Consider the following 13804-nt stretch of genomic DNA (forward strand, 5'->3'; position numbering starts at 1 on the left):
ATATATACAAATTAATTATACACACTACACACACACATATATTATGTAAACACAAATTTCACAGAAATTTCAACATTTAACATCCAGGAAAGGCAGGAATATGCCACCATGGAGGAATAAAAAACACAGTTTCTTCCCCGATTGCAGCAACTTCCATTTTTATTGCAGATATTTACAGATGCTTAACACTATCTTATCATATTTATCCCAAGAAAAAGCAAAGAAGTTTCAATTATTCATATTGCGCACAACTTAAAATCATTACTGACAAGTTAGAAATAATCTTAATAAACAATCTTCACAGAAGATAATCGTCAGCTTCTGCAAAAGTGAATTTGAAAAGTGAACCGTCTATTTAAAGTGAATGAAAAAGGTTCTGATCTCTTTCGGGTGAATGGTCACATTAAAGTCCCGTGTTACGCCACTGAAAAAATCAGTTTCCTCTGTAAATAGAGGGGAAAATTACAACAATGACAATTAGTACTGACATCTATTCAATCTGATTCAAGCATTGTAGGTGTGAAAACTCACCTTCTTTTTGTACTCTTCCATTGGTTTTCCAGCTCCACCGCTGTAGCTCGGATATATCCCATGTTCCAGTGAGTGAACGCTCCTGCACATCAGTTACCTCCCCTATACCCCGCATAACTTCCTGTAACCGGATTAATTTACCGTTATTGGCACTGCTTGAGAAGTAAAACATTAATCCAACAACGCAAAAGCCAAAAATGAATAGATTTCATGTACCTTCAGATTAATAATGACGGGTTGTGACATGACTGGGTCCTCTCCTACTTCATACAGGTGTGTGATCCTTAGAAGAATCCGGTCAAAATCTATTTTTCCCTCTCCACCTGGTTAAACAAGTCATACATTTTGAATCTAGCTTCTGGTTTGAAGTAGAAAATCCCTAAACACAGCGCAGAAACATTCAGATAACTGTTATGAGATGCAGTGTATCGTGTACTGTATATCACCTGCGCTGAGCTCGTGGAGGTGCTGGGTGTGATCTGGTCTGTAGTTCCAGCCAGGGACGCTGAGGGTCTGCATGTGGAGGTTCTGGGGCAGAACCACCGGCTGAACAGACGGACCGCTACATCTCGCTCTCGGATTCAGTGGCTTCTCTGTAAAAGGGGAAAATTTACACTCCTTTGTCTCTGTTTGTTTACCAAAATGTACGAAACACACACAAATTATATAGAAAATGGTTTGTGGTTTAGGTTAAAGGGATAGTTCACTCAATTTTGATATTTTTAGGTCAAACCGTTTGTGTCTATCACTCATATAATGGAGGTCTATGGTCACCACCTCAAAGAGCATGATTAAACATAATTTAATGACTCGTAAATGTAAATACACATTGATGGCCTAAGACACGAAACGAGCGGTTTGTGTGAGAAAACGAACAGTATTTATATCGTTTTTACATCTTGTAAACACAGCCACGTCCAACTGATGAGGGCGCGGGCGCTATGTGGCTGTGGTTACAAGAGGAAAAAAACTATGTAAATACTCGTTTCGTGTCTTAGGCCACGAGGATCTTTGAGGTGGTGACCATAGACCTCCATTATACACTCACCGGCCACTTTATTAGGTACCCCATGTTAGTAACGGGTTGGACCCCCTTTTGCCTTCAGAACTGCCTTAATTCTTCGTGGCATAGATTCAACAAGGTGCTGGAAGCATTCCTCAGGGATTTTGGTCCATATTGACATGATGGCATCACACAGTTGCCGCAGATTTGTCAGCTGCACATCCATGATGCGAATCTCCCGTTCCACCACATCCCAAAGATGCTCTATTGGATTGAGATCTGGTGACTGTGGAGGCCATTTGAGTACAGCGAACTCATTGTCATGTTCAAGAAACCAGTCTGAGATGATTCCAGCTTTATGACATGGCGCATTATCCTGCTGAAAGTAGCCATCAGAAGTTGGGTACATTGTGGTCATAAAGGGATGGACATGGTCAGCAACAATACTCAGGTAGGCTGTGGCGTTGCAACGATGCTCAATTGGTACCAAGGGGCCCAAAGAGTGCCAAGAAAATATTCCCCACACCATGACACCACCACCACCAGCCTGAACCGTTGATACAAGGCAGGATGGATCCATGCTTTCATGTTGTAGACGCTAAATTCTGACCCTACCATCCGAACGTCGCAGCAGAAATCGAGACTCATCAGACCAGGCAACGTTTTTCCAATCTTCTATTGTCCAATTTCGATGAGCTTGTGCAAATTGTAGCCTCAGTTTCCTGTTCTTAGCTGAAAGGAGTGGCACCCGGTGTGGTCTTCTGCTGCTGTAGCCCATCTGCCTCAAAGTTCGACGTACTGTGCGTTCAGAGATGCTCTTCTGCCCACCTTGGTTGTAACGGGTGGTTATTTGAGTCACTGTTGCCCTTCTATCAGCTCGAACCAGTCTGGCCATTCTCCTCTGACCTCTGGCATCAACAAGGCATTTCCGCCCACAGAACTGCCGCTCACTGGATGTTTTTTCTTTTTCGAACCATTCTCTGTAAACCCTAGAGATGGTTGTGCGTGAAAATCCCAGTAGATTAGCAGTTTCTGAAATACTCAGACCAGCCCTTCTGGCACCAACAATCATGCCACGTTCAAAGTCACTCAAATCACCTTTCTTCCCCATACTGATGCTCGGTTTGAACTGCAGGAGATTGTCTTGACCATAGCTGTGTCTGAAATCGCTCCCTATCCACTATATAGTGCACTATATCGGGTGTCGGCCATTTTGTAGTGGTGTCCGAATTCTGAGTGAACAACATCATTCCCTACATTCATTCACTACTTTTACCCACAATCCTCTCTGAATTCGAGTGTACATTCGATGTACACTTGCTGAAGCCCTATTTCCCACAATCCAATGCAGAGAGAACTGAGATTACATTACATCCAGTGGAGGATTTGAAAAATATCCGTTAATCGTCGTTTTGAATATAATAACGGTCGCCGGAGGGCGCTCGGCGACACGTCATCTGTGAACGTGAGAGTTAACAGACAATTTCAGTCGATGAAACTACAAAGCTGGCACGGAGGTATAATTACAAAATAAAGTCATTATGATTGTTATTGTTGTTAATATTATTTTATAAAGTAGGTAATGTAAGATAAAAGGAGTTTTATCAGTACGCGTGACAAAGCCTTTTCTGCGACAGCTCCAACTCTCCGACGCACAGTGTAAACGTCAGCGTCCGAATTCACTCACTTCATCTCGTTCACTCCTTGCAGATATAGTGCACTCAAATGCCATACACTATATATGGATTAGTGAATGAGTGAACGAGTGAGCGGTTTCAGACACAGCTCATGTCTACATGCCTAAATGCACTGAGTTGCCGCCATGTGATTGGCTGCTTAGAAATTAAGTGTTAACGAGCAGTTGGACAGGTGTACCTAATAAAGTGGCTGGTGAGTGTATGACTGACAGACACGAAGCTAATACTCATCTACTCACTAGTCCGCTTGAATGGCCTTGTTACCTTTATAATTGTGCTTCTGCAAGAATTTTTTTTTTTTTTTTACAGATACAGAGTGTGAGATTAAAAACCTAGGCTAGAAATGCCTGCATATCTGCAAACTCACGCGGTTGGTCAATAGGCATAACCACAGGCCTGTGCTGCAGCTCTAGTGCCTCCCGTTGGTAGATGGATGACATTGCAGCAGGGGATCCCAGCATCATCCAAAGAACAGGCCGCACCACAGAGGAGTCATTAAGAGTCAGGTTATAACCCAGATTCCACTCCTGGTTGTTCCAAAGCCGTCTATGAAGCATCACCTGATACACAGACATAGAATTCACCGAATACAAATGGTACTTTTAGATAGTAAATGGCTGGGAAAGGCCTAAGAGACTGACACGACAGTGCCAAGTATATGTGTGAAGGCCTCACTTCTAGTTGACCCTGACTCAGACTGGCCACTCCATGAGCTCTTTCACTGAGGAACACAAGTCTGCTGGATTCATCTTCCATGTAAGCCGCTCGTACCATTGGGTAGTAGTTCTGTGCACGTAAACACACAACAGATGTACGTGTAAAACAAAAGTGCAGGACAATTTATGAATCTTACTTGTCAAGCATCCTTACACGGGAGATTGTGTTGTTGGCGAAGCTCTTGAATGTCCTTTTCATCATCTGGTAGCCATTGTTGTCAGTAAACAGTGTTCTGTTATTCTGCAGACTCGTGCCGGTTCTGAACACAGTCTCTCGGTTCACCTCTAGGGGTCCCACTTTATAGCTCTGCTCCAGTCTGAAGCACGCCAGCCGACCCTGAAACCCTACCGGCACCCTGGTGACCACAGAGTAAGTGTGGTTCTTGTCTTCCTCCTCCCTGCAGAGACAACAGTAACACTTCAGCTCTGAGAACTACTACTAGATTTTTAGGGTTCGGGAGAAAATGTGGGAGGTGTTTGAAGGGATAGTTCACTTTGAAATTAATTTTCGGTATGTTTTAGCTTACCTCAAGGACATCCAAGATGTAGCAGTCTTTGTTTCCGCAGTATTTTCAATTTGATATTTTTAGGTCAAACCGTTCTTGTCTGTCAGTCATATAATGGAGGTCTATGGTCACCACCTCAAAGAGTATGCACAGAGAAGTCCGAATTAAACATGATTTAATGACTCGTAAATGTAAGTACACATTGATGGCCTAAGACACGAAACGAGTGGTTTGTGTGAGAAAACGAAGTATTTACATCGTTTTTACCTCTTTTAATCACAGCCACGTCCAAGTGATCTGAGGGCCCGGCGCTTTGTGGCCTCTTGTGGAAACCGCTCGTTTCGTGTCTTGGGCCATCAATGTGTACTTGCATTTACGAGTCATTAAATCTTGTTTAATTTGGACTTCTCTGTGCATGCTCTTTGAGGTGGTGACCATAGACCTCCATTATATGACTGACAGACCAGAACAGTTTGACTTAAAAATATCAAAACTGAAACTGCATAAACAAAGACAAAAGGTAAGCTAAAGCATATCAAAAATTAATTTCAAAGTGAACTATCCCTTTAAAGGGGTCATGACTCGTGTTATGAGAAATTACATTTGCCTTGATCTTTTGGCATTTCAGAGTTATGAACATATGCACCATAAGCCCCGCCCACTGGTGTCAGTCGCCAGATATTTGCCTTTACTGGATTTGAGTGTCATGCCATGTCAAAAGCAAGTAGAACCCATTATAATCACTGAAGCTGTCTACACCAATTACAGTTTACAGATTCAGTTCAGTTTCTGATATACTCCACACACTTGACTCTATCGACAACAGGACAAATGCACGAATGTTCACTTGTTTAAACAGCTCCTTTGCGTCTCTGTAGAGATTTTAGAAGGATCCCAGTGTGGGGTACATTAGAATGTTATGATGCCTAAATTCGATTTGAAGCATTTAAAACAACTAATTGTAGTTTTTAGTGTTTTACTTTTAATTTATTTAGACGAAATCGTATAGACTTTAAATATCAACCATTTCTCGGTTCTCAGCCTCAATATGAAAATACTTATTGGCTAACTGTATCGACAAGAAATTGAATGTCACTTAAAATCGCTACTTAAAATAAAGGAAAAAATTGTTTACTTGTATTTCAAGGAGAACAACAGCCTTAAAAACAGACAGATTACGGATTAAAGAACATCTTTTCTTTCACCTGTAGAAATACTGACGTATCTCTGAAACTATCTTCCCCGGCACAATCTCCATGGCCACAGATTTGTATGCAGGAACAGCAGAGCCGTTGGCAGTAAAGATGTAGTTGTCTGAGATCGGCCCAGAGTGAATGTCCCCGTTGGCCTCGTACTCCCAGAAGTCCTGCTGTACTCGAACTCTCATCTTTTTGCACCTGTAATGGATAAGCAAGGTACGAAATTACATTTTTAAATGTTCCATTGAACAAAACTGTGGTGATTTAGACACATGAAACACACTTGCCGGTCTGTGATGCTGTGCAGAAGGTTTGTCTCTTGGTCGAACATCAGTTTGTAACACTCATTCAGAACCGGTAACAACTTCCTTCCTGTCTTCTTCCACTGGCTCACATTCTTCTTCTCAAATTTGACTACTCTGGCCACATGAGTCGCCTCACACGCAGACCCAGCGTCACAGTGGGATTGTGGGAACTGCACAATGTACTTTCTGTACTGCAGTCCACCCAGCTCAACAACGAAGAACAGATCGTAGTCAGTGGGGGACTCCATCGATTGCTGGATCTGCAGCGAATTATTGAGTTTTATCAGTTGAAACAACAGATGACTACATGTCATGATAGAAGCAATGATTGGGGTAAAAAGAAATAATATGAAATCTGAATATTAAAAAGTAACTCTAAATTAAAACTAAATTATCAGAGTATACATATTGAGAATGGAATATGCACAGATTATGTTTTGGTACCTGAGCCGGTGCTGCCTTTCCATAATCGTCAAGCACAATTGCCATTGCATATGGCACAGAAATATTAATGTATGTTGAAATGTTCCATGCTAGAGGGTTGTACACGATGATATGCTGCTCAAGAACATTTTCTGAGTCTGAAACACCAAAAAAAAAAAATCTATATATATATATATATACATATATATATATATTAGACTTATGATCAACCAAACTCTTCACATTTTAATATTGATGACTATTAATATTGATACTAGTGCTGGCAAATAGACTATGATAATATAATTAAAATGCACCACATTTTCGAGTCTGTCTTATGAATTGATTGTGAACAGGTATCAAATGACAGAAATCATGAACCAAGAGAAGAGGCAAAAAGCTAGTCATATTTTGTATCAGTAAAGAGGAATATTAGGACAAGATTATACAGATAACAAAACTGCACTGTGCTTACTGTATAAACAGATGAAAAGAAAGATAACTATATTATAGTGAGCACAGTTCTTTATAGTGTTTACTCACTTCTTGTGGTTAATTTATAAATTAAGTATTTATATTTAATGAAATATAGATTATAATGAATTAAATTTATTAAAATATAAATCCAATCCAATTAACAGGCAAAAATAAAGATGTCTTTGGACAGAGAATATCCATGTGCAGAAAAAAATAGATTCAAATCTAAATACAGAAATATACCAGTCTTCTCTGTCGTGGGTCTGGTTTGCGGTGGGTGATGGATGCCATTGGGAAGTTTGATGGTCTGTGGAAGCAAGAAAATGGCTGCCAAGAGTTCCTCAGCTCCCATCATGCCTTGCAGGAGATGCTCCATATACATATCAGCCACTTTGGGGGATTCTGTCCCTGTGATGCCATCATGATGCTGAACCTGGCATGTCAGACCAGATAATGTCTAGTCAAATCATGTGTTGTCATTAGCAAACCATTAATATCTTAGAGGGTTAATGTTTGATCTGGGCCTACTTGATGAGAGAAAGGAATTTAGTACTTGGTAAATATTAAAGGTGCAGTAAGCGATTTCTGAGAAGCGGGGAGGAGAGAGAGTTAACCAATCAGCAGTAGGGGGCGTGTCCACTCATTATGGGGAGGAGTGAGAGTAAGCCAATCAGCAGTAGGCTTGTTCCCTCATGATGAGGAAGGAGAAAGTGAGCCGATTAGCAGTAGGGGGCGTGTCCACTCATGATGGGGGAGGAGAGAGTGAGCCAATCAGCAGTAGGGGGCGTGTCCACTCATGATGGGGGAGGAGAGAGAGTGAGCCAATTAGCAGTAGGGGGCATGTCCACTCATGATCAGGGAGGAGAGTGAGTGAGCCAATTAGCAGTAGGGGGCGTGTCCACTCATGATCGGGGAGGAGAGTAAGTGAGCCAATTAGCAGTAGGGGGCGTGTCCACTCATGATGGGGAAGGAGAAAGTGAGCCAATAAGCAGTAGGGGGCGTGTCCACTCATGATAGGGGAGGAGAGAGAGTGAGACCAATCAGCAGTAGGCATGTTCCCTCATGATGGGGGAGGAGAAAGTGAGCCAATTAGCAGTAGGGGCGTGTCCACTCATGATGGGGAAGGAGAAAGTGAGCCAATTAGCAGTAGGGGGCGTGTCCACTCATGATGGGGGAGGAGAGAGAGTGAGCCAATTAGCAGTAGGGGGCATGTCCACTCATGATCGGGGAGGAGAGTAAGTGAGCCAATTAGCAGTAGGGGCGTGTCCACTCATGATGGGGAAGGAGAAAGTGAGCCAATTAGCAGTAGGGGGCGTGTCCACTCATGATGGGGGAGGAAAGTGAGTGAGCAAGAGGGAGATTTGAAGAAAGACTGTAGAAAGAGCGATGCTGAGAGACATTACAAAAGAGAAAAGCTTAGAGGAATATCACTGGGAAAAAGGGTTATGACCAGGAAAGAGTTTTAGGACCCGAGTTAATATTAAAAAAGCTTTCCAGCGCTGGAGAGGCTGAAGCGGGAAGACCTGAAAACAGACACTAGGTTGCGTTGTTTTCGCTTCATACGCGAGTAAATTTGGTTTTGCTCTTTTTGTTCTTTTTTGTCCTTGTCGTTCATTCATCAGCTTTATTTTTCGCTAAGCATTACTTTGCTTCAGCCACACTAAATCCTAATGCTCAAAATAATTGGTTTGAGTTGGGGTAAACTTAAATTAAAGGTGGGATCAGTAGTTTGTGAAAAACACTTTTGGCCAATGTTGATATTTGAAATCACCAAAACAAACTTTTTTGAGTTTTGCCAACTTATTCAGGTGTATGATAAAGAGACATTCACTCTTGCATTGAGTGTTCAGGAATTTCAGAGCAATGAAGGGAGGGGTGTGTTTGTTTGGGCTGATTTCAAATATCTTACGGCATCTTTAATGAAATACATTTATTATAAAAGTCATTGCAACTTACTAAAACTAATTTGCAAATGCCACTCTACCTAAAGTTGCCCACTTGGAAATGATTGTGGCACAACAAGAAAAGTTTAAAAGCAGGCACCTCAGAGACAGCCCATCGCAGGGCCTTGAGTTTGTCTAGAGCCCACTCTCTCTGAACAGGGCCTTCTGGGTATCTGATGCGGTATCTAGAGAAGAGAGACTCTGCTGCATACAGGAGGGCGCTCGCTCGTCTGGCTACTCCTTTCAGAATATTCCTGGAACCATAGAACCCAGTCCAGGCCTGAAACGGTTCTAGGAAACCAGAATAAAAGACCATTCAGGACCATTTTAATCATTCAGAAATGCAGTAATCACGATTTTAGAAGTAGAAGTTGAGAAAACCTGTTGAGTAAGGGAGGAAGTCTTGGTTTTCCCTCACATCCCAGGAAAGATTTGTTTGGTGCACAGTCTGAAAATAGTCCTTTAGCGTGGCGTACTGAACTGCAACTCCATACTTGTCACTGTGTGCGTTTATGTAGTTCATTAAAAAATCCATGTTCATGAATTGCACTGATGCATTGTAGAACTGCTTGTCACAACCCTGTAAATACAACATATCCTTTTAAATGGTAATCCTAATGAGTGAATATATAAAAGAAACAATGCGCAAGTTAGCCTGCAAGGATGATGGAGCTGAACTGACCCAAGGCCAGAGAACATGGCTGGTTCTGAACCACTGGGCCCTCATTCTGATGTTGTCCACCATGGTCTGGGCATACAGCTCTACAGTTTCCTTGGTCACTGGAAGACTCATGTTAGGGTATATGCCGTCCTTAGGAGGGTTCGGAAACAAGGCAACACCATTCCAGTAAAACCCAGACCTGGAATCAACCACCATCCGTTTTGAAAGCATCCTCAAACTTTTTTTTTTAAATGCTTTTTATTTATTGCTATAAATATATTCCTTTATATTTTATATTATATGCAAAATTGGGGTAAGGTTTTTTTAATGTTTTTGAAAGAAGGCTCACCAAGGCTATATTTAATGCATCAAAATGTTACTCATCCCAAACGGGGTGTTTCAAAATAAAAATAAAAATTGTTACTGGACGTTACCTGTTAGAGAAGGGGAGGTATGACGGTGTGCAGTAGCTGAACTGGTCCATGGTGTGAGTGAATATCTCTTGTTTTTCCTTTAAGGAGGGAGAGCCTCTCCACACAAACTGCAAATTCTACAAATTCAGTTGTATTATTATCACATGTACCATTGTCTCATAATTTAAAAGGCACTCTGTAAACTAAATATGCAGCGCTGCACTCATATACACCGATGAGCCGAAACGTTATGAGCAGTCACAGGTGAAGCGCTCATCTCTTAACAAGGCCACATATTAAAGGAGTAGTTCACTTTAAAAAAAACTTGCTGATAATTGACTCACCCCCATGTCATCCAAGATGTCCATGTCATTCTTTCTTCAGTCGAAAAGAAATTAAGGTTTTTGATGAAAACATTCCAGGATTTTTCTCCATATAATGGACTTCAATGGGAACCAAACGGTTCAAGGTCCAAATGAGAGTTTCAGTGCAAACTGCAAACTGTTCAAAGGGCTTAAGACAATTTCAGACGTTGAATAAGGGTCTTATCAAGCGAAACGATCGCCCATTTATAAAAAAAATAACAAAGTTTAAGTTTTATAAGCTCAAATGGTCGCCTTGCTCTGTTCTGTGATGCACGTTCGTGACTCTCCTTCGAACTCGTTGATCAAAATGAACGAATCTTTTCCAGAGTCAAAACGTTCATTTCGTTCGTTGAATTAACCAAATGACACGAAAAATGATTTGTTCATTTTGATAGACGAGTTCGAACAGGAGAGTCACGAACGCGCATCACAGAACAGAGCAAGGCGACCATTTGAGCTTATAAAACTTAAACTTTGTTGTTTTTTTGGTTTTTTTTAAATGAGCGATCGTTTCGACCCATATTCATCGTCTGGAATTGTTTAAAGCCCTTTGAACAGTTTGCACTGAAACTGTCTTTTGGACCTTGAACCGTTTGGTTCCCATTGAAGTCCATTATAAGGAGAAAAATCCTGGAATGTTTTCATCAAAAACCTTAATTTCTTTTCGACTGAAGAAAGAAAGACATGGACATCTTGGATGACATGGGGGTGAGTAAATTATCAGTAAAAGTTTTTTATTTTTTTTTAAAGTGTACAACTCCTTTAAGGTCTGGGTAAATTAGATGGAAAAAACAAACAATCAGCTCTCATAATCAACGTGTTGGATGCAGGAGAAACGGCAGGAATAAAAATCTGAGCGACTTTGACAAGGGCCAAAATAGATACGGAAAGAGTCTCTCTGAAACGGCAGCAGGATCACTGTGGGACGACGACAAGCCCATGGAGGGAGTGTGACCTCACCTAAACATTGTTGCAGATCAGATACATCCCCTCATGAGTCATGACACTGGTGTTGCCCTGGTGGAAGTGTCTCTTTCAGCAGGATAAAGCACCTGACACATGGCACACATTGTTCAGGAATGGTTTGAGGAACATGACGAGGAGTTCAAGTTTGATCCAAACCTACAGGACTTGAAGGATCAGCTAATGTCTTGGTGTCAGACACCACAGGACACCTTTAGGGGTTTCGTAGAGTCCACATATTGGCGGATCAGCACTATTTTGGCAGCAAGCGGAGGACCATCAGCATATTAAGAAGGTGGTCATAATGTTTTGGCTCATTGGTGTATAAAACATATTTCCCACAATAAATAAAGTACAAACCACTGACACAAAAGTACCACCTTTTTTTTCTGCATGTCATCTTTAAGGTCGTAGTCGATGCGAGAGATGAGGTGAGCGTCAAACCCCGCGAGGGCGAAGAGGACGGGCGTGGTGGCCGACGCACCGAACGGATCAACATGCCACGCAAAACGTGGCCGAACGCCAAAAGTCTCATACAGGAAACCATGACCCTCTACAAGCCAGACAGAGATGAGGTAAGAAGAGCTATAACTATATGCAACACATTTAGCAACAACACTAATACCATAGTACTGTGTAAATATCATGATGTAACATTAATATAATCATTTAATGGTAAGGCCATCACTTTACCATGGCAAAATCACATGCTCTATAGTTCCATTTGCAAGTTTTGGGTTCAGTCACAAACCTGTGAGTTGAAGAATGGCATCATCTATATCTGTCACTGCTTCATCATGCATCACCTGACCACCGATTATGAACTCCAGACGGCCCTCTCGCAGCAGCTGTCTCACCTGACAGGTAAAAACAAGTCACCTTAACCTTCAAATGGTCTTCATTTCCCGTTTACACTTCTGGGCTTCGGGGTCTATACGACCCCAACAATTGATTGAGTAATTGTACAAAAAATATACATTTTTAATCATACAAATAATATATCATTTTTTTGTTTACTTCTCATTTATTCATTAATGCTGTGTTTTTGGAGATATAAAATACTTTTGTATCTATATACCACACAATTCCTCAACTACACCATTAGCTTGCATATGAAATATTATTTTTTTTTATGATACATTACATTTAAATGCTCTAGTACTAGGCCTTCATTTCTGTGTAAAAAAATTTCAGATTTATGCTGGATTTGTTTTTTGTGTTTTTTCCACATTTCCCATTCATTTCAATGTGGGGTCATATTTGACCCCGAAGACCAGAAGTGTAAAGTAAACATTTTTTTACATACCTTCAGAACAACCGAATCAAGCCCCTTTTTTTGTGCGTGTATAGATAGATAATGTATGAAAAGTCACAAAATCGTATTCCTCTGAGATGGAGAACCTTTTTTTTAATTAAATAAAAGTCGAATGGGGTCGTATAGACCCCATGACCTGATTGAGGGCTACACCAGGGGTTTTCAACCTTTTAAATGTGTTGTCAAAATGTGTTGTCATTCACACGGATCTGTGAAAACAACTAAAAACGATGCGCCTATAGACTGCTGAACACATAATACCATTTTCATCACCAATTCGCTTTTTTTTTTAGTTTACACAAATGCAATAACTGTATCATTTTCAAAAACGTGCACTTTTAAAACCAACTTTTTAAAGGTTTGCATTTTCAGGTCCCCAAAACCCTGTTGTGGTGTAAATGATCGGCCGAAACACATGAAAAGTTTTCTGTTTGGTAGAAAACGGTGTCTTGTAAACAGCCCTCTGAATTATTGATGAATTATTTACATTATTTTTCATTTATTTTAATCCACTTATTAAGTTTAATTTTATTTCTACGACTTATATAATATGCTTACATTGTTTGTTTGTTTTTTTCAACGTGTGTCTCTTTTCCACGGACTCCCCTGTTGCTCCCTGGGGGTCCCCCCTGGACCCAAGTTTGAAAACTTCTTCCTTGAGTTTTAAGGTAAACTGATTTAACCACATTTTGTAATAATAATAATAATTTTAATTTAAAAAAACAAAACTGAAACACCCAATAAGACATCAACCAGTCCTTACCTGTTTCTTGTGCCAATCTGACGCCACATTCACCCACCAGAGTCGGAAAAACTCCTGTTCAACTGCGATGAATTTGCGGCTTTTGACTCTCGACAGCTCTTCCACTACACTGCTGTACACATTGCTGCCATACGCATGCATGCTCTCCTACGACAGAGAAGTTTGACACACTGACAGCTCCACTTACGGAAACACACAACACAAGTCATTTTAAAATCCAAAACTGCCTTTTACCTGGACGGTGTACACCCAGCCGACATCCATGTGACTGTGAGGAACGACAAAAGCTTGAATCTTCTCAACCGCATCGTTTTCAGAGACTGTCATGAGCAGTAAACCGAGAAATAAAGGTAAAAACAACATATCGTCACTACAGGATTATCGGAACATCATAACCTGTGTTTTCAGAGTCTCATGACTGCCTGTGAGCACGTGCGCATGCGCAACTTTTACTTCCCATTTCATTCGCTGTGCTCGGATTGGAGCTTCACCTTTTAAAAAAAATGTTAAATTTATTTGTTTAT

General features: G+C 41.0%; 1 protein-coding gene across 1 annotated transcript; it reads right to left on the minus strand.

The window, feature by feature from the left end:
- Positions 1 to 141: 141 nt before the first annotated feature.
- On the minus strand, positions 142 to 13718 carry man2b2 (mannosidase, alpha, class 2B, member 2). Its single transcript, XM_039659413.2, has 19 exons — positions 13515 to 13718; positions 13281 to 13427; positions 11954 to 12059; positions 11583 to 11755; positions 9896 to 10011; positions 9483 to 9660; positions 9182 to 9380; positions 8901 to 9091; positions 7101 to 7290; positions 6402 to 6538; positions 5940 to 6217; positions 5659 to 5850; positions 4102 to 4345; positions 3907 to 4017; positions 3599 to 3791; positions 978 to 1124; positions 748 to 854; positions 532 to 652; positions 142 to 443 (listed from the first exon to the last, which is right to left on the minus strand). The coding sequence occupies exons 1-19, from the start codon at positions 13641 to 13643 to the stop codon at positions 352 to 354; spliced, it is 3051 nt and encodes a 1016-aa protein (XP_039515347.2). The 5' UTR covers positions 13644 to 13718; the 3' UTR covers positions 142 to 351.
- Between the last annotated feature and the right edge of the window lie 86 nt (positions 13719 to 13804).

The sequence above is a fragment of the Pimephales promelas genome, chromosome 1 (assembly GCF_988280905.1).
Source record: "Pimephales promelas chromosome 1, fPimPro1.hap1.1, whole genome shotgun sequence".
Classification (NCBI taxonomy): domain Eukaryota; kingdom Metazoa; phylum Chordata; class Actinopteri; order Cypriniformes; family Leuciscidae; genus Pimephales; species Pimephales promelas.